General features: G+C 37.1%; 1 protein-coding gene across 1 annotated transcript; it reads left to right on the top strand.

Moving 5' to 3' along the window:
• Positions 1–1,028: 1,028 nt before the first annotated feature.
• Positions 1,029–1,697, top strand: LOC138880051 (uncharacterized). Its single transcript, XM_070159702.1, has one exon. It carries the CDS (start codon positions 1,029–1,031, stop codon positions 1,695–1,697), a length of 669 nt encoding a protein of 222 aa, XP_070015803.1.
• Positions 1,698–22,021: the final 20,324 nt, after the last annotated feature.

The raw sequence follows: 22,021 nt of genomic DNA, 5'->3' as shown, positions 1-22,021 counted from the left end.
GGTAGAGAAATTGTTGACCATTGCTCCGATGGAAGTTAGATCTTGGAAATACCTTTCAAACAGGTTTGTTTGGAAGGTTAAGACTCATGGTAAAAACTTTATTCCTTTCCTTCTATTTTTATTCATTCTTTCTTTAGTATGTATTTAACCCTTCTTTTTATTAGGGTTTTCTATTCGTGGTATAAGTGCTGAGTCAATCGCAGCTTCTAGACTTTCTTTGGCAAGAGCTCAAGAGATAATCTTGAGTTCTTCATCGAAAAGGAAAACTAACAAACCCCAGGATTCTGAAGAGGAGGAGGAACATGATGGAAGTTCCTTGGTTAGAAGGTTGCGGGCTAGAAGACGCGTCATTTCAGATGACGAAGTTACTCCTCCTCGTTCTGTTCCCGTGACCGAGCCTGTTGAAGCCACTTTAGTGAGTTCTAACAAAGAGACTCTCATGGCATCTCGTGACTCTGATGAACAACTTTTTTTGCGTGGGTTTGATAATGAAGGTTTTGATTTGGTGTATGAGGAAGTACTTCTTGCCTCTTTCCCCGTATTTGTCCCAATGGAACGCCCTTTGCTTGTTCTTACTGCTGTTATTTTTGATCCACCTCAAGCTATTATGACTTCCTCTACAGTCCCTGCTACTAATATTTCTCGAACTGAAGTTGGTTCTTCAAGTGGAAGTAGAGTGATAAAACAAATTACCATTGAGGTTCCTGCCGATGGTATTCTTCTGAAGAAGTCAGGCCAAGCTGACGTATGGTTGAAACCCTTGATTGGTCCAGTTAAAAAGTCCAAGCTAGAAAGTCATAGTTCTTTGACTTGGATGATGACATCGTGCAATCATCATTGAAGGTATTGGTTTCTTTTCATGTTCTATTCCATTTTTCTTTTTCTAAGATTCTTATCCTTTTTTTATGTAGATCAATCTAATCAGTACAGAGATGATGAAAAATGTTTCCCATACAGAGCAATTGATGCATGATTACTAGATAGAGGTGGATAATTGGAAAGAGCAGTATGAAAGTCTTCAGCTTGAGATGGAAGTTTTAGAAGAAAGAAAATGTACCTTAGAGCAGCAGCTAAGAGTCATGGCATCAGAGCTAGCAGTTGAGAAAGCTTCTTCCAACCAGGCAAGCAAGGATAAGAACCTCTTCGAATCATCTTTTGCTGAACAACTCTCCAAAGATATTGAAGAGATCATAGGTCTAAAGGCTTTGTTGAATGAGAAAGAGGTTTATGCTGGTGAGCTTGTTCAAACGCTCACCCAGACCCAAGAAGATCTCCGAGTGTCTTCTAACAAGGTCAAGTTTTTGGAGAGTTCACTTGCCCCTTTACAGTCTTCTTACGATGCTGCTTTGGCTGAGAGGGAGGAACTCAAGAGTGAAATTGAACATTGGGAAAAAGACTATGAGGCTCTTGAGGACAAGGCCGCTGTTGAAGCAAGTTGGGTCACTTTAAACACGCGCCACGATACTCTTATGGAGGTAAGCCAGGAAGGTTTTAACTTGGATGCTGAGTTAGTAAAGATTAAGGACACAATTGAAAAAACTCAGCAAAGTCAAAGCTTTTCTTCACCTATGGCTGATACTCCCGAAAATGTTAAAGCTGATCCTGGTGCGGTGGATGTCCCAGCTCCTTCTGATCAAATCGAGCCTTCTACTATTGATGATGCCATCCTGAATTCTTCTTCAGAACTTGCTCCATAGTGAAAGTTTGTTTGTGAAGTTTAACTTCTTCTTTTTTTGTTTTGTTTGTGGAATGTTTGGTAGTTTTACCCCTGATCTTATTTAGGGGTAATGTTTTTAGTAACAACATATCCCCAGGTCTTTTCAGGGATTGTGTAATGATAATTAAGTTAGAACTAAGTGTATACTTAGTTTTAATTGATATTATAAAGTTTTTTTGTTTTAACTTATAATACCTTCGACTTGAGTTTCTGTTATACTCTTTTAATGATTTGCCCTTGCCTTGTTTCTTTATAAGTTCAGGGTCTTGCTTCTATTTAATTTCAATGTATGGGTTTTTGTTTTACCCTTTTAATTTTTAGAAATGCTTAGTTTTTTTCTTGGATTTTTGAATCAAACATGAATTATAAAAAAGGGCTCTTTTATATACGATATTTAATGAAGAACACGTCTCAACTTCATAATGGTGTAAACATACAAAAGACAAAATAGGAACACACATGTTTCTTGGAATAACTTTGATAAAGTTTTCATTCGAACTTTGTCAAGCTTAAATAACATCTTACATGTATTTAAATATCTTCTATAACTCTTTCGTAACTGTTTTCTTTACAACAAATTTGTAAAAGAACCCAAGAGTTTCTTTATAACCCATGGCTAAATACTTGATTTAACCTAAACATTCGTAGGAGTTTGAAATTTGTATCCACGAGTGTATTCATCATAGTTTTTAGACCAGGCTTGCATTTTTTGGCTCGTGACTTTGCTCTAAACTTGATATTTGTTGAGTAGACTTTAGGCTTGACTTGAAATTTAATTATTTCTGCCTTCTTTGCCTTCCTTATGCATATTATATAGTCCTCCAAGTGTTTGAGCTTTTAAGTTTGAAATCTCGAGCACTTGATTATTCCTTCCGTGCGGTCCTTTTCGTGAAAAGAAAAACGTAAGAGACTCGGAGGTACAATTTTAGATGAAGACTGCTTAACCCATTATATTTTTATCAGAATAGTTGTAACCCTAGATCGGGAATTATGTTCTTTCCACGTGTCTTTCAGGTAATAATTCATCATTTAGTATAGGATAGCTTTTTGCCTATCATCTAAAATCGTTAGTAAAATTTTAACAATTCAAAAATAACATTCGTGAATTGGGATACCTGACTGTTGGTATTTCCTTCCCTGAGAAGTAGTATTTCTTCAGATGAACAACATTCCAATTTGAAGGTAGAATCTTGCCATCCAATGTTTCAAGCTCGTATGCACCTTTTCCTGCGATACTATGAATCTTGTAAGGCCCTTTCCAATTTGGACTTAACTTTCCTGCGTTGGCTGCCCTCGTGGATTGGAAAACTTTCTTGAGTACGTAGTCCCCAATCTTGAAGTATCTGAGACAAGCTTTCCGATTGTAATACCACTCAATAACTTATTTTTGCACTACCATCCTTATTAATGCAGTTCCCTCCTTTCTTCAAGTAAATCCAGGTTTACCTGCATCTCTTCTTCGTTCGACTCTTCGGTAGCTTGAGTATATCTCGTACTTGGTGTAAGCACGTGATTTTTGCCCTATGAGAGAATTACTCCCAAAAAATCCAAAATAAAACAATTTTCCTTTGTGTGCAATTTTAGAATTTTTGTGGCATTTTTGATAATTATTTGTATTTCTGTCTGTGCGTGTTTATTGGTTAAATTAATAAAAAATTACAAAAATATGTCGCATTTGCATTTAGTATTTATTTAAGTTTGTTTTACAAAATCATAAAAATAATATACGTTGCATTTTTAGCATTTAACGTCTAAATTGTGTGATTTTTATAGTTAATTGCAATTTAAATGTGCGATAATTGTTATTTGGACAGATTTTTGAAATTATAAGAGATTTTGAATCAGGGCAGTAACAGTAGTTTTAGGGGTAATATGGGAATTAACAAATTGCAGATTATTTAATTATGGTGGGGACAAGACATAATGATAAAAGCAAAAAGGAAAAGGTGGGTAATAATGTCTTCTTTTCAAAAAGAGAGAACACGGGGACCCAATTTGACTACTTTTCAAAAGAGGGAACACGGCACGGGGGGGGGGCACGTTGACTACTTTTACTAAAGTAAAAGTGTGGGTAATAATAAAAGTTAAAGGGGAAAGAGGTAAAAGGGGGTCTTGCGTTGTATATAAGGGGGATGAGGAGATTGAATTGGAGGAAGAATTTTGAGAAGGGATTTTTGGGAGAATTTTGGGAGAGAGGAATACATTCTGAAAATCTGAAGAAAGTGTGGTAGAGTTTAAAAAGAGAAAACAAAAACAAAGTGAGAAGTTTCGGGTTTAATACACGAGTGAGTTGTTGCTGTTTAGTTTGTTTACAAACTTTTTGGTTTGTTCTATTGAGTTGTTCGATTTTTCTTCAAAGTTTTCTGGGCCTTGAATCTGTTTCGAATTGCTGCTGCTGTTGTTGTGTATTTACACTACTGCTGCTTCTACTGATCTTCATCTTCTTTCCTTGCTTTCCAAATACCAGGTACACAAACTGATACACTGGTTCATCTTGTAAGCCACTCGAAGCATGAATGCAAAAAATGAGAAAGATTTGAAGTTGTAATTTAATGTAGTCTTTTCTTTCTTTTACTGCCTGTATGTAGAATATTCTATGCGCAGCCCATATAAACTCTTTAAACAACTCACTTTCGAAACTTAACTATAATAACTCGAAAGTATGTAAATAAAGTAGGACCTTTTTCTTCATTTATTTTAGAGAAAACAAAAAAATAAAAATGTAGTCATTCTAAAAAATAATTAGACGAGCCTCGCCCAATAAAAAATGTAAATTGCGGGGCCCTCAATAGTTGGTCATAATAAATACTTAGAATTTGGGATGGACTGTTTAGTGAATTTCACTGCCTTCCCCAAAGACAATAACGCGTTAGACTCTTTAGGCGCGATTTAATTAATCTTACCTTCTTAAACTCGGGTGCGCATTTCATGCGACCCAAATCCAAATCCCAAAACATTGAATGAAAATGTGTTCCGGATTGCGGGTGCATTTCATGTGACGCAATCCAAAGACATGTTTTTTTAAACGAAGTTCATATTCCTTTAAAAATATAATAAAAGAGGTAAAGAGTTAAAACTTGCACATGAGCGCATAATTGTATAAAATCAGATAAACAAGCCGAATATGACAGTTGAGCGACCGTGCTAGAACCACGGAACTCGGGAATGCCTAACACCTTCTCCCGGGTTAACAGAATTCCTTATCCGGATTTCTGGTTCGCGGACTGTAATACAGAGTCATTCTTTTCCTCGATTCGGGATTAAAATTGGTGACTTGGGACACCCTAAATCTCCCAAGTGGCGACTCTGAAATAAATAAACAAATCCCGTTTTGATTGTTCTTTAATTGGAAAAAACTCCTTGTGCCCTCGCGGTGCCGGAAAAAGGAGGTGTGACAGCTCTGGCGACTCTGCTGGGGATATAACCCAGAATCTCTGGTTCAGGGTTCAGAATTCGAGCTTAGATAAATTGTTGTATTTGATTGTATCCGATTTTCCTACATGTTTTATGCTGAATGTGCTAAATGTTACCGCTTTGATATTATCTGAATTGTATATTAACTGTGCCGACATCCTTCTCTCTTCACCTCCGGGGATGTGCTTACTGGTTGAGACTGCCTATTCTGTTAGTGTCATACCTTGAAATAAGAAAGAGGCCGGACAAGTTACTAAGCCGGATGGCCTTTTGGTTCCCGGTAAGTTGCCCCCTCCTCGACTTGAGTTGTCCGCTCGGGTACACAGTCTAGAACACCGACTCAGGTTTTGAACATAGAATAACATGACTTCATGAAGGATCCCTAGTAGGAACGATTATTTGCATCATGTTGCATTTGACTTAGCGGACTCAACACAGGGGTTGGGTCCATCTAGGACTAGCAACCTGAAATGAAAAGACCATCCTGCTGCATCCTATTTGTGTTGTGCATTATTCTGAACCCGCATGTTAACCGGTTTTTAAATCTCGGGAACGTTGGAAAATTGAAAAAAAAAAAGAAAAAGAGAGAAATAACAGTTAGGGAGTTAATTGATTATTTTAGAAAAACCCAGTGTCCAAGTACTGTTGGAACTCTGCCGAAATATATTTTACTTTTAAAATTATTTGTTTACCAAAAAAAAAAAAGCAGGAATGTGTTGGAAAAAGTCCTTTATTTTAGTTTGCTTTGTTTTCAAAAAAAAAAAGGGAAAATATGTTTGTTTTCAAAATCAGTTAGTTTACTTGCCCGAACTACGCGGGTTTGATTCTCACCGGATGTAAGATACGTAGGCAACCCTCATCGGGTCCAACCCCCCTTTTGCTAAAAAAGCCAAAAACAAATAAATAATAATAATAATAATAAAAAGAAACATGTCAAAATTTTAATTTTGTCATAAAGAAGTCGGGTGACGCTGTTTTATCAAGACATAGCCGAATGTTCCCGAAAGGGACGCCGGAAGGCTGACTTTGCATAAACAGCCACCTTTTGGGTCATGTTTAGGATTTTTGTCCAGTCGACCCACACAGCATTAAAAATCTTCGTCCCCGAGACGTCGAAAGGCCGTGTTTGCAACACCAGGTTCTTATTGTAATTTGAAAAAAAAACAAAGAGTCAGCAGTCAGGTGAATACCGTTTGGATGTTTAGAAAAAAAATCCGAGCCAGCTTCGGCCGCGTCTTAAACCGTTCTTGCCGAAATAGCCTTAGAGTATCTTTCAGTTGTCGAAAGGCTATTTTCGTAAAAGAACGAATAAGTTTGTAAAGTGTCATAAAATAATCCTCCTCGGCCTCAAAATTCATGTGAAAGTTGGAAGGGGCCACGTTTGCAAAATTAACCATTTGGTTAAAATTAGCAAACGGAGGAAGGAAGTTGGCCATTTGTTTTTTGTAAATCTTTGGATTAGAATACGTGAGTTGTTTGATTTTCGAGTTTGTAGGTCATCTTCAAACTTTTAAAACCCAGTTTGTTCTAATATGAAAATTGAAAAATATTTATTATGGTTTATCTCTTATTGTTCCGAACTACGCAAGGTCTGATTCATGCGGGGTCATGATACGTAGGCAATCTCCATAAGATTCGACCACAACAAAAAAAAAGCAAAAAAAGAGAATGAAAAAAAGAGAATGAAAAAGAAAAAGAAAAAAAAGAAATGAAAAAGGAAAAAATGAATGAAAAAAAAAATCGAAAAAAAAGAAAAAGAAAAATAGATGTTGTCAATAATGAGGACCGACTGAGTCCATTCTAACCTGTTTTGTTTTGAATCACAAAGAAAGAAGGTGGTTGGTTTGTGGTAAGCCGGAAATACAAGATCCAAAAGCACGCTTTGCGGGGATCAGGCGTGATGACAGAAGCATTTGAGTCCTATTGGGAACTTGTTGTCTAAGGGTGATGATATTGAAGTTGGCAATGGTCTGGCAATACTGATGCAAAGCTCAGTGGCTAAGATGCCAGTTTCGCTAAAGTAGGAGGACGCTCCGTTCCTTGGTTAGCAAGAGAGAAGCTTGTGGTGGCTTATTTTGTTGTCATTTCTGTTGTCCGGATTATTAAGGTTGTAATTTGGATTTTGTCCTGTGTCAAACCTTCTTATCTTTCCATTTTGTCATAGCAGTTTGTTTAAATTTTGTCCAGTTTGTGTTAGGATTTTATTCTGGTTGTTTTGTTTGTTTTATTATTCAAACCATTTCGCCGGTAGTCTAATACAAAGCCGGTCTTTTGTTATTTCCAGTCATCTTTTTGTTTAGTCCTTTTATCATTTTTGTTCAATGCCGATTCTAGGGACATGACATGCGCACCCAGTTTGGGCCTAATCTTAAAAGTTAATCATAAAACCCTGGGAAGGTGATCAAAGCATTTATAGGAAATAAGAACGGTTGAGATTATTCAGAGCTCGAGTCATATGGAACTGGGGCAAGTAAAATATAAAGAAAACCGTTAAAAGCAAGATTTGCCAAATTGGCATGATAATGAGAGTGTCGCCCAACGGTGCTTTAGAAATGACAAATGAAAAAGCAAATGCGAATATAATTGTCAAATCTAGCACCATCAGAAGAGACTGCAAATCTTTGTTTAATTGTGTTGTTTGCACTTGGCATGTTTTGAAGACTGGAATGACGAAGGCATTTTGTTCTGCTACCTAAATACTTTATCCTTCGTTAGCCCTTTGAGCCTTATTTGTTTTCTTTCATACCCCTCGTTCTGAATCAATAGCAACGACTAGAAGATGCCAACATGGAAGATAAAAAAAAAGGGAATAGCAAAACAAAAAAAAAACAAGCAAGAAAAAAAGTAAAAGAAAAAAGAAAAGAAAGATAAGAAATGAGTGAAAAGAAAGTCACAAGAAAAAAGAGGAATTGGGAACTACGTTTGACCTGATTCCTCAAAGAGGATACGTAGGCGCTTCACGGCTCGGTCATAGTTTTGAAAAATGAAAATAAAATCAATTAAAATATCCCCAAGCAAGAAACCGGGGCAGAGGTCGCGTTTATTGTAAATAAATCTAGTTCCGAAGGTTGTAATTTTGAACCCAGAATTTATTTTGTATTTTTGAGCCTTTTATACCCTTTCTTTCTAGCCCTATCCAAAAACCTACATTACGGTCCAAAGAAAGACCTTCTGATCAGTCTTCAAAAGATGCCAAGTCAGACAAATGAGAGTCTTACCGGTGAACATAACACTCTGTTCCACAATAGAAAGGACTCTAATCTCCAGCAGAGAGAGTCATACCGGCAACACTCCAAATCCCCAGCTGGAAAGTGATACAAATGAGAGAGTCTTATCGGTGAAAATCTTCACGGACACCATAAGGCGATGAAAGCTGAGAGAAAAACCAAAATGAGAGAGACTTGATAGTGAAAACCCTTCGGGCACTACAAGTCGAATAAGATTGAGAATCAGATGGGGAATTGCCAATTGAAGGTCTTGAAAGACGATTGACGACGGAAGATAGGCCACAAATGCATGCCATGACCATTAGAGTCGGTGTCTGCGTTTGATAGGTTTTTATTTATAGTTTCTTTTGTTAAAGAGTCATCTTTTTCCTTTGTCCTTTTTATTATGCTCCCTCTTATCTTTTTCCTTTCATAGAAAAATTCCCCAATAGAGTCTGTTTGGTCAGAACAAGTGTGAATTGACTTCAAAATATGCCATCAGCTTTCCAATTATACAAGATGAGATATGACTAGTACATCCAAGTGGTATAGTCAGCAAGGAACAAGCGCGAGGCCAGTGTCAAAAAGATATCCCCAGCAAAAGGGAATTGACAAAAGGATTGACGAGTGTCAAGAGGGATATCCTTGCCGAAATCAAAGGTTATAAACCTCAAGGCCAAGGCCCGCGAACAAAGCAAAGAGAGCAGTGAGCAGGATTTGGGAGATTCATACTAGACTAAAAGGTCGGGGAAATGCCGGTTTCCGAGCTATGCCACAAAAGAAGAGGGATATCCCCAGCAGAAAGGGATTATCCCCGGCAAATAATATCATCCCCAACAAGTTGTGGAACGCAGAGCAAGGAATGAGAAAGGGAAAGCCATCCCCAGTAGGAGTATCACAACCAACCACCGCGTTTTAAACTAACAAATTTTGTTTAATTTGAAACAGGTAAAGGAAATGGCATTGATGACAGAAATGCATGCCATAAGGGATATTATCAAACTGGGGCAGAAAATTTTCCTTCCATTTAGAAAATTTTCTGGAAGTCAGGTACCCATTTAGGGAAGAATAAAGATAACGCCAGTCTCAAGGGAAGTGAACCAGTGTTGCCCCCAACATAATAAGTTTCAATGGAGGAAGTTGTTCCCCAGCAAAAGGATGAAACTTGAGCTCAGAAAAAGCAAGAGGCCAACATCATTCCCAACAGCCTTCCGAAGAGTGAAGCACTAGTTCTGAAGGAATCAAAATCCCCCAGCAGTGTTATCCTAGACAGCGTTATCCCCAGCTGATAACATTTTATCCCCCAACAAGTAAGTAAATAATTCCCCAACAGTGTTATCCCCAACAGTTTCGAGGAGTCCAACACAAGTTTGGTGAAAATCGGTATCCTCAGCGGTTCCTTTCGGGGAAAGGCAAAATGAGTCTTAAGGGAGTTAGTCTTCGAAGGAAGAACCTAAAAAAAAAAAAGAGAAAAAAAAGAGAAAAAAAAAGAGAAAAAAAAGAGAAAAAAGAAAGGGGGAAGTAGTTTGCAGAGGAATGAAACATCCTACTCAAAAGGAAGTAATTTTGGAAGGAATAAGATAACATATTTACTCAGCAGAGTTATCCACAGCAGTTTATTCCCAATGGATCATCGAGATGTAGAAGCATCCTCGACAGAGTTTCGGGCAACCCAGAGTGGGTAAGGAAGAAAAGGAAGAGTCATCCCCATCAAAATAATCCCCAGCAGTTTCGAGGGAAGACAACACAGGTAAGTAAATAATTCAGGAAGAAGGAAATGATTCACGCATAGGAGACGCATTTCCTCCTAAGTTTAGTTTCACCCATAGGAGATGCATTTCCTCCTAAGTTTGTTTTTACCCATAGGAGAGGCATTTCCTCCTAAGTTGTTGTTGAACCAATAGGAGAGGCATTTCCTCCTAAGTTTGTTTTCACCCATAGGAGAGGCATTTCCTCCTAAGTTTTTTTTATCCATAGGAGATGCGTTTCCTCCTAAGTTTACTTTTACCCATAGGAGACGCATTTCCTCCTAAGTTTAGTTTCATTCATAGGAGATGCATTTCCTCCTAAGTTTAGTTTCACCCATAGGAGATACATTTCCTCCTAAGTTTGTTTTTACCCATAGGAGAGGCATTTCCTCCTAAGTTGTTGTTGAACCAATAGGAGAGGCATTTCCTCCTAAGTTTGTTTTCACCCATAGGAGAGGCATTTCCTCCTAAGTTTTTTTTTATCCATAGGAGATACGTTTCCTCCTAAGTTTACTTTTACCCATAGGAGACGCATTTCCTCCTAAGTTTAGCTTCATTCATAGGAGATGCATTTCCTCCTAAGTTCAGTTTCACCAATAGGAGAGGCATTTCCTCCTAAGTTTGTTTCACCCATAGGAGATGCATTTCCTCCTAAGTTTGTTTTTACCCATAGGAGAGGCATTTCCTCCTAAGTTGTTGTTGAACCAATATGAGAGGCATTTCCTCCTAAGTTTGTTTTCACCCATAGGAGAGGCATTTCCTCCTAAGTGTTTTTTTATCCATAGGAGATGCGTTTCCTCCTAAGTTTACTTTTACCCATAGGAGACGCATTTCCTCCTAAGTTTAGTTTCATTCATAGGAGATGCATTTCCTCCTAAGTTTAGTTTCACCCATAAGAGATGCATTTCCTCCTAAGTTTGTTTTTACCCATAGGAGAGGCATTTCCTCCCAAGTTTAGTTTCACCCATAGGAGAGGCATTTCCTCCTAAGTTTTGTTTTCACCCATAGGAGAGGCATTTCCTCCTAAGTTTAGTTTTTACCCATAGGAGAGGCATTTCCTCCTAAGTTTAGTTTCACCCATAGGAGATGCATTTCCTCCTAAGTTTACTTTCACCCATAGGAGACGCATTTCCTTCTAAGTTTACTTTCACCCATAGGAGACGCATTTCCTCCTAAGTTTAGTTTTACCCATAGGAGACGCATTTACTCCTAAAGTTTAGTTTTACCTCTAGGAGACGCATTTCCTCTTAAGTTTAGTTTTACCCATAGGAGAGGCATTTCCTCCTAACTATGCAACCTACGTATCTCACATCCTATGGGTATAAGGAAGAGCGATGGAAGTATTAGCAGTCAGGCGTCCACCTGGAGAACAAGGAAGAGCGATGGAAGTTTTAAAATCAGGAGTCCGCCTGGAGAATAGAGACATTCAATTTCAAATTTAGCAATCAGGAGTCCGCCTGGAGAACAGAGACATACTTTTCAAGTTTGACGTCAGGAGTCCGCCTGAAGAACGGAGACATACAGTTTAAATTTCAAAAATCAGGAGTCCGCCTGGAGAATAGAGACATTCAATTTCAAATTTAGCAATCAGGAGTCCGCCTGGAGAACAGAGACATACTTTTCAAGTTTGACGTCAGGAGTCCGCCTGAAGAACGGAGACATACAGTTTAAATTTCAAAAATCAGGAGTCCGCCTGGAGAATAGAGACATTCAATTTCAAATTTAGCAATCAGGAGTCCGCCTGGAGAACAGAGACATACTTTTCAAGTTTGATGTCAGGAGTCCGCCTGAAGAACAGAGACACACAGTTTAAATTTTAAAAGTCAGGAGTCCGCCTGGAGAATAGAAACATTCTATTTCAAAGTTAGCAATCAGGAGTCCGCCAGGAGAACAGAGGCATACATTTCAGTCTTTTCATTTCAAGTGTTGAAGTTGGGAGCCCGCCCATAGAACAGAGGCATACATTTCAGTCTTTTCATTTCAAGTGTTGAAGTTGGGAGCCTGCCCATAGAACAGAGGCATACATTTCAGTCTTTTCATTTCAAGTGTTGAAGTTGGGAGCCCGCCCATAGAACAGAGGCATACATGTCAGTCTTTTCATTTCAAGTATTGAAGTTGGGAGCCCGCCCATAGAACAGAGGCATACATCTCAGTCTTTACATTTCAAGTGTTGAAGTTGGGAGCCCGCCCATAGAACAGAGGCATACATCTCAGTCTTTTCATTTCAAGTGTTGAAGTTGGGAGCCCGCCCATAGAACAAAGGCATACATTCAGTCTTTTCATTTCAAGTGTTGAAGTTGGGAGCCCGCCCATATAACAGAGGAATACATTCAGCATTAATTTTCTAGTATTAAGTTGGGAGCCCGCCCATACAACAGAGGCATACATTTCAAGATCAAGTCATAGGACAATAAAACAGAGGGTTACAACAAGAATCCCCAGCAGGAAACAATAAAAATCCCCAACATCAGGAAGCAGAAGGTTGCAACAAGAGGTCCCAGCACAAGCTCAAGTGCATGTGTCAAAAGGTGGAAAAACATTGAAAGAAAAGCACCGTAAGAAATGCGAGCAGACAAGAAAGCAAGGAAACAAGAACCAATTGCAGTCTAGCCTAGCTTCTTGTTTTCTTTTAAGCACGGTGTAACAAGGAGATCGGTAAGCAGTGGTAATAGCATGCAACAACAGTAACATTGCAGTCCCATGGTAGTCCCAGCTACCAAAACTTCCCGAACTACATTAACCTGATTCCCCTTTAGCCAGGGATATGTAGGAAACCTTTGAAGCAAAGGTTCGGTTAAATCTTTTTCAAAAAATGCTTCACACGGAGTACTCGGATGGGCAAAAATCGCTCACTTTATCTTTGCACGAAAACCCTTCGTGTTTTCGGGCAAAGAGGGGCAGTTGTAAGCACGTGATTTTTGCCCTATGAGAGAATTACTCCCCAAAAATCCAAAATAAAACAATTTTCCTTTGTGTGCAATTTTAGAATTTTTGTGGCATTTTTGATAATTATTTGTATTTCTGTCTGTGCGTGTTTATTGATTAAATTAATAAAAAATTACAAAAATATGTCGCATTTGCATTTAGTATTTATTTAAGTTTGTTTTACAAAATCATAAAAATAATGTACGTTGCATTTTTAGCATTTAACGTCTAAATTGTGTGATTTTTATAGTTAATTGCAATTTAAATGTGCGATAATTGTTATTTGGACAGATTTTTGAAATTATAACAGATTTTGAATCAGGGCAGTAACAGTAGTTTTAGGGGTAATATGGGAATTAACAAATTGCAGATTATTTAATTATGGTGGGGACAAGACATAATGATAAAAGTAAAAAGGAAAAGGTGGGTAATAATGTCTTTTTTTCAAAAAGAGAGAACACGGGGGCTCACTTTGACTACTTTTCAAAAGAGGGAACACGGGGGGCCACGTTGACTACTTTTACTAAAGTAAAAGTGTGGGTAATAATAAAAGTTAAAGGGGAAAGAGGTAAAAGGGGGTCTTGCTTTGTATATAAGGGGGATGAGGGGATTGAATTGGAGGAAGAATTTTGAGAAGGGATTTTTGGGAGAATTTTGGGAGAGGAATACATTCTGAAAATCTGAAGAAAGTGTGGTAGAGTTTAAAAAGAGAAAACAAAAACAAAGTGAGAAGTTTCGGGTTTAATACACGCGTGGGTTGTTGCTGTTTAGTTTGTTTACAAACTTTTTAGTTTGTTCTATTGAGTTGTTCGGTTTTTCTTCAAAGTTTTCTGGGCCTTGAATCTGTTTCGAATTGATGTTGTTGTTGTTGTGTATTTACACTACTGCTGCTTCTACTGATCTTCATCTTCTTTCCTTGCTTTCCAAATACCAGGTACACAAACTGATACACTGGTTCATCTTGTAAGCCACTCGAAGCATGAATGCAAAAAATGAGAAAGATTTGAAGTTGTAATTTAATGTAGTCTTTTCTTTCTTTTACTGCCTGTATGTAGAATATTCTATGCGCTGCCCATATAAACTCTTTAAACAACTCACTTTCGAAACTTAACTATAATAACTCGAAAGTATGTAAATAAAGTAGGACCTTTTTCTTCATTTATTTTAGAGAAAATAAAAAAATAAAAATGTAGTCATTCTAAGATTATCCTTTTAAAAAATAATTAGACGAGCCTCGCCCAATAAAAAATGTAAATTGCGGGGCCCTCAATAGTTGGTCATAATAAATACTTAGAATTTGGGATGGACTGTTTAGTGAATTTCACTGCCTTCCCCAAAGACAATAACGCGTTAGACTCTTTAGGCGCGATTTAATTAATCTTACCTTCTTAAACTCGGGTGCGCATTTCATGCGACCCAAATCCAAATCCCAAAACATTGAATGAAAATGTGTTCCGGATTGCGGGTGCATTTCATGTGACGCAATCCAAAGACATGTTTTTTTAAACGATGTTCACATTCCTTTAAAAATATAATAAAAGAGGTAAAGAGTTAAAACTTGCACATGAGCGCATAATTGGATAAAATCAGATAACAAGCCGAATATGACAGTTGAGCGACCGTGCTAGAACCACGGAACTCGGGAATGCCTAACACCTTCTCCCGGGTTAACAGAATTCCTTATCCGGATTTCAGGTTCACGGACTGTAATACAGAGTCATTCTTTTCCTCGATTCGGGATTAAAATTGGTGACTTGGGACACCCTAAATCTCCCAAGTGGCGACTCTGAAATAAATAAACAAATCCCGTTTCGATTGTCCTTTAATTGGAAAAAACTCCTTGTGCCCTCGCGGTGCCGGAAAAAGGAGGTGTGACACTTGGCTCCCCTATTTTGACTGGAATTAAGGCTTCAGCCCCGTATACAAGTGAAAATGGCGTTTCTCCCGTGTTTGTTTTTGCTGTTGTTCGGTAAGCCCACAAGACTCCAAGTAGTACCTCTGGCCAATTGCCTTTTGATTCTTCTAGTCTTTTTTTCAAGTTGTTGATAACGACTTTATTTGTTGATTTAGCTTGTCCATTTCCCACTGAATGGTAAGGTGTCGAGGTAATCTTTTTAATTTGCCAACTTTGGAAGAATTCTATGATTTATGCACCTATAAATTGCGGGCCGTTATCACATACGATATCCTTTGGCACTCCAAATCGGTATATGATGTTTCGCCAGATGAAGTTTCTGACCTCTTTTTTTCTTACCTGTTTGAAAGCTCCCGCTTCTACCCACTGTAAGCACGTGATTTTTGCCCTATATGAGAATTACTCCCAAAAAATTCAAAAATAAAATAATTTTTCTTGGTGTGCAATTTTGTGATATTTTTGTGATATTTTGAATAATTTTTTGTATTTGTCTGTGCATGTTTATTTGCTAAATTAATAAAAAATACAAAAATATATCGCATTTTGCATGTAGGATTTAATTACACAATTGTTAGTAATTAAGCTTGTTTTACAAAAATTAAAAAATTACAAAAATAGGCATCTTTTGCATTTTTAGCATTTAATGTCCAAATATACAATTTTATGCTTAATTACTACTTAATTATGCGTTAATTGTTATTGGGAATGAATTTGCGCTTTTATAACTTAATTTAGTTCTTAATAATAATTTAAGTATTTTATAATTTAGTTCTAGAAAAATAAAAAGAAGGAAAAGAGCAAAAATACAAAGAAAAATCGGATTGGGCCATTTCTTCAAAATTTCAACCCCAAGCCCAAACGATTGTCCAATCTTCCCCACGACCCGGTCCATTTCAAACCGGGTCGACCCGGTCCATAACCCAACACCCTTATTACCTTGCATTTCAAAAATAAAACAAAAGCAAAATCAAAAACCCTAAAAAAACTAAAAAAAGCCATCCCCCCCCCCACTGTTGCTTCTTCTCCTCCAAAACTCCAAAGCATCAGCCATGGCTGCCCTCAACCCTCCACCTCCAAGCTTCCCATCGACAACACACACACACACACATCAAACACTCACAAGCTCCACCACCCTCGCGTCCAAATAGACCCCGCCGCGTCTTCCTTTCATCGTCTTCATCGAGCTCAAGCTTGAGCTCAGCACCCATCGTGCTACTGCTATTGCTTCATCTTCTTCTTTGTCTTCATCATCGCCCACCCCCAGTAGCCTCACCATCTTGCCCAAACGACCCTTCATTCCCCGTCAAGCAGCAGCTATCGCTGCTGCATCGTCCAACCTCATCGTCGCACACTGTCACTCATCGGCGACCACTCGCTTCCATGGCCAAGCTGCTTCCATTTCTGCTCCCCGTCGCTTCTGCTTCAGCTTTCTTCTTTTTCCTCCCTCAACATCACGTCCAAACAGACCCAGCTGCCCCCGACCTCGTTCCAGCTTCATCGAAGCTCATCGCCATGGCTGCCTTCCCCCGTCATGTTGCTACTGCTTCATCTATTTCAGCTTCTTCGCGCGAACAAACCATACGAACCCCCAGCTGCTTCTGCTTCACGCTGCTTCTGCCTCCTTCGTCGAGCTTTAACTAATGTTGTTGATTGCTTCTTCTTCATTTTCTTTGTACATGAATGCTTCGTCAAAGTCCAGTTTGAATGCGTCGAGTTCAAAGGGAAGATGGGGTTTTTCGCTCTTCGTCAAAATCCGGAATGACATGGTTGTTTGGTCGAGGTTTGTCGAAACAGTCCGTACATATTTCGTGTCGATCCGGTTAGTAGATTTTGAATTATATTTTGCCCGTGTTTTGTTTTGCTGAATCTAAAATCGGCAAATATTTGTTTTGTTCATGTCTACCGTTTGAATTAATTTTTTTAGTTTGTTCATGTGCTTTGTTAATTTAATTTTCAGATTTAAATGGGAAATTAATTAGTTGTTTTTCATGTTTATTTCATGTTAATTTTATTCATTTTTGTAAAAAAAAAGGAATTGTTAGTTTAATGTTTGTTAGATTCAAATTGAAGTTTAAATTAATTATTTCTTCAATTTGTTTCATGTGTTTTATGTATTTTCAGGAATTGTTAACATTGTTTAATTCATGTTCATCTTTGTTTGAAGTTCGTTTTTAATTTAGTAATTTAATGTGAAGTTATGTTTTGCTTCTTAATTTTGGATCATGTATCTTTGTTATAATTTTGGTTGGATTTAATTGATTATTTGAAGATTAGTAATTTGAATATGTTTATTTGTTTTGTTTAAGTTTAATTCGAAGTTTGAACAAAGTTTGTTTGTTATTGTTATTGAATATTTTCATTCATGTTCATACTTTGTTTGGTTGATCTTGAATCCGAAATTTGTATAGTTTGATTTCTTGTTTATCATTTATGATTATTTCTTGAATTTGTCTCATAATCTTGTTTAAGTTTAATATAGGAATTGTTTGTTGTAATGTTGTTAGAGTTGATTTTAAGTTCAATATTATTGAATTTAGAAATTTAAATATACTTGTTTGTTGTTATTATTGTTGAATCTGAAAATAGGTTTGTTGCTAAAAATATTGTTCAATCAAAGTTTAGTTGTTCTTTGTTGTTCAATCATGTTCATGTGATTTGTTGTTGAAATGTTGAAGAAATCATGTTCATGAGATTTGTTGTTTGAATTTGTGTAGAAATTGGTCATATTGGCTATATTTTGGTTGAGTGTGATTAATTGATTTGTTATAGCTGATGGGGTAGTTTGGTAATTTGCAGTACGTTCAGGGGTAGTTTGATAATTTCAGTAAGGCCGGAGGGGTAGTTTAGGAATTGTACATTTTGTAATTTTTTATGTGAAGCATGGGGGACAAAATGTAATGGGGTGGGTTGTGATATAGTTATTTAATATAAAGGGGGACAAGACAAATTTTAGTGTGGGAGAATCTTGCATTTGTTTATGTTAGGCATGAGAGACAAAATATAATAAAGTGGTGTGATATATTTATTTAATGTAATGGGGATGAGTGAGAAGATAATGGGTTTGGTAGGGGAAAGGGATTGATTTTAATTGATTAAAGGGTTGAGATTATATATAGGAAGTCTTGAACACACAGGGAGAATAAGAATAAGAATAGGAAGAGAAGAAGAGAAAAAACGAAATCTGAAAAAAAAAAAGAACAGATAGACAGAATAGAAAAACACAAACAGAAAAAAGAAAGCTGAATATTTAAGAGAGAGAAAAATTTCGAAAAATATTCAAACTTTCAAATAAAAAAAACTAAAAAAAAATCTTCTGTTTTCTTTCATTGTTTGAAATCAGCATTAATTGTTGTTGTTTCATAAAAGTTGGAAGCATTTGTTTTGGGATTACTACTCCACCGGTCTGTTACTGGGTTGTTACTGTTGCTGGATTGTTGCTGATGTGCTGTATTGTTATTACTGCTACTGATTCTCATCTTTCATTTTCTTTTGCTTCCAAATCAGGTACACAACTGACACACTGGTTATTGTAATCTGAAATATGAAGTATGAATACGAAAATGAAGAGTTGAAATTCTGAATTATATTTAATTATATTCTGAATTTTATTTGTATGTATAAATTATTTAGCTTGCAAAAAATCAGAATCATGTAGATATTTAATACATATAGTGAAACATCGGATGATAGCTTAACGGACGAACTACCTATATATTGCCTAAAAATAAATAAATGGTGTAGTAACTTCGTCTAGTTAATTCGCTATTGTTGGATGATTATCATGTCTCAAAAAACACGTTAGTTTATCAAAATAGACCATTTTGGAACTTGGAAGAATGTTGTTTAATTAAATATTATTGGTCAATTTCAGCCTGTAAATAAATTAAGATGTTTTTTTTAATTTTATTTTGTAGAGACAAATTTAATAGAGAATAATGTAGGCATTTTAGGATTGTCTTTTAGAAATAAATGAGACGAGCCTCGCCGAATAAAAAATACAAAATTGTGGGGCCCTCAATAAATATTTAATTGAGTATTTAGAATTCGGGATGGACTGTTTAGTGAATTCCACAGTCTTACCCATAAATAATAATACGCTAATCGCTTTAGGCACGATTTAATAATAATACATTCTTAAACACGGGTGCGCATTTATGCGACCCAAATCCAAATCCTAAAACATTGAATAAAAATACGTTCCGGATCGCGGGTGCATTTTATGTGACGCAATCCAAAGACATATTTTTAAACGATGTTCACATTCTTGTAAAAATAATAATAACAATTATGAAAGCGGTAAAAAGATAAAATTTGCACATAAGTTCATATTTGTATAAAATCAGATAATCAAGCCGAATATAACAGTTGAGCGACCGTGCTAGAACCACGGAACTCGGGAATGCCTAACACCTTCTCCCGGGTTAACAGAATTCCTTATCCGGATTTCTGGTGTGCAGACTGTTAAACAGAGTCATTCTTTTCCTTGATTCGGGATTAAAATTGGTGACTTGGGACACCCTAAATCTCCCAAGTGGCAACTCTGAAATAAATAAATAAATCCCGTTTCGATTGTCCTTTAATTGGAAAAAACTCCCTACGTACCCCCTCGGGTATGTGAAAAGGAGGTGTGACAGCTCTGGCGACTCTGCTGGGGATAAAAGTGACCCAGAACCACTGGTTCAGGGTTAGAATTCGAGCTTAGATAAATTGTTATATTTGGTTTTATCTGATTTTTACATATTTGAGCCTAATGTGCTAAATGCTGCTTTTACCGCTTTGATATTATTTGAACTGTACATATGAACTGGGCCGAAACCTCTCTTCTTACCTCCGGGGAGAAGCTCGCTGGACGAGACTCCCTATTCTGTTAGTGTCAATGCCTGAAATAAGAAAGAGGTCGGACAAGTTACAAAGCCGGACGATCTCGCAGTTCCCCGGTACGTAGCCCCCTCCTCGGCTCGAGTTGTCCGCTCGGGTACACAGTCTAGAACGTATACCCAGGTTATAAACCTAGTATAACAAAACCTCTGTTGGGAAATTAAACCTAGAACCACTGGTTCGGTGTTCAAGAATTCGAGCTTAGAATAATTGTTATATTTGGCTTTATTATCTGATATATTGCATGTTCTGACATAACATACTAAATGTTGTTTTTTACCGCTTTGATATTATCTGAACTGTATATAAACTGTGCCGAAACCCTTCTCTTCTTACCTCCGGGGAGAAGCTCGCTAGTCGAGGCTCCCTATTCTGTTAGTGTCAATACCTGAAATAAGAAAGAGGACGGATAAGTTACAAAGCCGGATGGCCTTTTGGTTCCAGGTAAGTTGCCCCCTCCTCGACTCGAGTTATCTGCTCGGGTACACAGTCTAGAACATATACCCAGGTTATAAATCTAGTATAACGAAACCTCATGCCGGATCCCTAGTAGGAACGCTTATTTGCATCACGTTGCATTTGACTTAGGGGACTCAACACAGAAGTTGGGTCCGTCTAGGACTAGCAACCTGAAATGAAAAGACCATTCTGATGCATCCTACTTGCTCTGTACATATATTTGTTTCGAACTTGCATGTTGACCGGTTTCAGAATCTCGGGAATGTTGGAAAATTGAAGGGAAAAAAAAGAAGGAAAAAGAATATATCAGTAAGGAGTTAATTGATTATTTTAGAAAAAAATCAATGACCAATTACTGGCGAAACTCTGCCGAAATTTTGAAAAAAAAAGGAAAATATTTTATTTTGTTTTACTAAAAAATATAGAAAAAAAAGAGTCTTTTATTTTTGGAAAAATAAATTATTTTATTGTTTGTTGAAAATGAAAAAAAAATCGTTATTTTGTCTTTTTCAAAAAAATAGAAAAGGAAAATAGATTGTCTTGCCAGGAAAAAATAAAAATGGAAAAAGAGTCATGTTTTAAAATAGTTCGGTTAATTTGCCCGAACTACGCATGGTTTGATTCTCACCGGATGTGAGATACGTAGGCAACCCTCATCGGGTCCAACCCCCCTTTTTTGCTAAAATAGCCAAAAACCAATAAATAAATAAAAAAAAGTGTCAAAATTTTAATTTTTGTCATAAATAAGTCGGGCGGTATCCAACCTCCCCTTTTGCTAAAAAATAGCCAAAAAAATATGTCAAATTTTATTTTTGTCATAAAGAAGTCGGGTGACGCTGTTTTATCAAGACATAGCCGAATGTTCCCGAAAGGGACGCCGGAAGGCTGACTTTGCATAAACAACCACCTTTTGGGTCATGTTTAGGATTTTGGTCCAGTTGACCCACACAGCCTTAAAAATCTTCGTCCCCGAGGCGCTGAAGGGCCGTGTTTGCAACACCACGTTTTCATTGTAATTTGAAAAAAAAAGTCAGCGGTTAGGTGAATACCATTTGAATTTTTTTAGTCAAAAAATAAGTCGAGCCAGCTTCGGCCGCGTCTTAAACCGTTCTTGCCGAAATAGCCTTAGAGTATCTTTCAGTTGTCGAAAGGCTATTTTCGTAAAAGAATGGACAAGTTTGTAAAGTGTTAGAAAATAATCCTCTCCTGTCTCAAAATTTGGAAGGGGCCACATTTGCAAAAATAACCGTTTGATTGCATTTGTCAAACGGAGAAAGGAAGATGGCCATTTGTTTTGGAGTTGGTAAATCTTTTGATTAGAATAGGTGGGTTGTTTGATTTTCGAGTTTGCAGGTCATCTTCAAACCTTTAAAACCCACTTTATTTTAATATGAAAATTGAAAAAAATGATTAGTATTGTTTATCTTTTATTGGTCCGAACTATGCAAGGTCTGATTCATGCGGGGTCATGATACGTAGGCAATCTCCATAAGATTCGACCACAACAAAAATGAAAACAAAAAAATGAAAAACAAAGGAAAAGAAAAGAAAAAATGAATGAAAAAAATCGAAAAAAAAGAAAAAGAAAAAAAATGAAAAAAAAATGTTGTTAATAATGGGGACCGACTGAGTCCATTTTAACCTGTTGTTTCGAATCACAAAGAAAGAAGGTGGTTGGTTTGTGGTAAGCCGGACAATGACACCCAGAATATCGTGCAGAATCCTTTACTTGCACCTCATGATACACACTCTGCGGGAA

This window comes from Nicotiana sylvestris, chromosome 10 (assembly GCF_000393655.2).
Source record: "Nicotiana sylvestris chromosome 10, ASM39365v2, whole genome shotgun sequence".
Lineage (NCBI taxonomy): Eukaryota > Viridiplantae > Streptophyta > Magnoliopsida > Solanales > Solanaceae > Nicotiana > Nicotiana sylvestris.
This window is presented reverse-complemented; position numbering and strand designations above follow the sequence as displayed.

Excerpts from the sequence above, each read along its gene's own strand:
- LOC138880051 (XM_070159702.1), top strand. The coding sequence starts at position 1,029 with ATGGAAGTTTTAGAAGAAAGAAAATGTACCTTAGAGCAGCAGCTAAGA.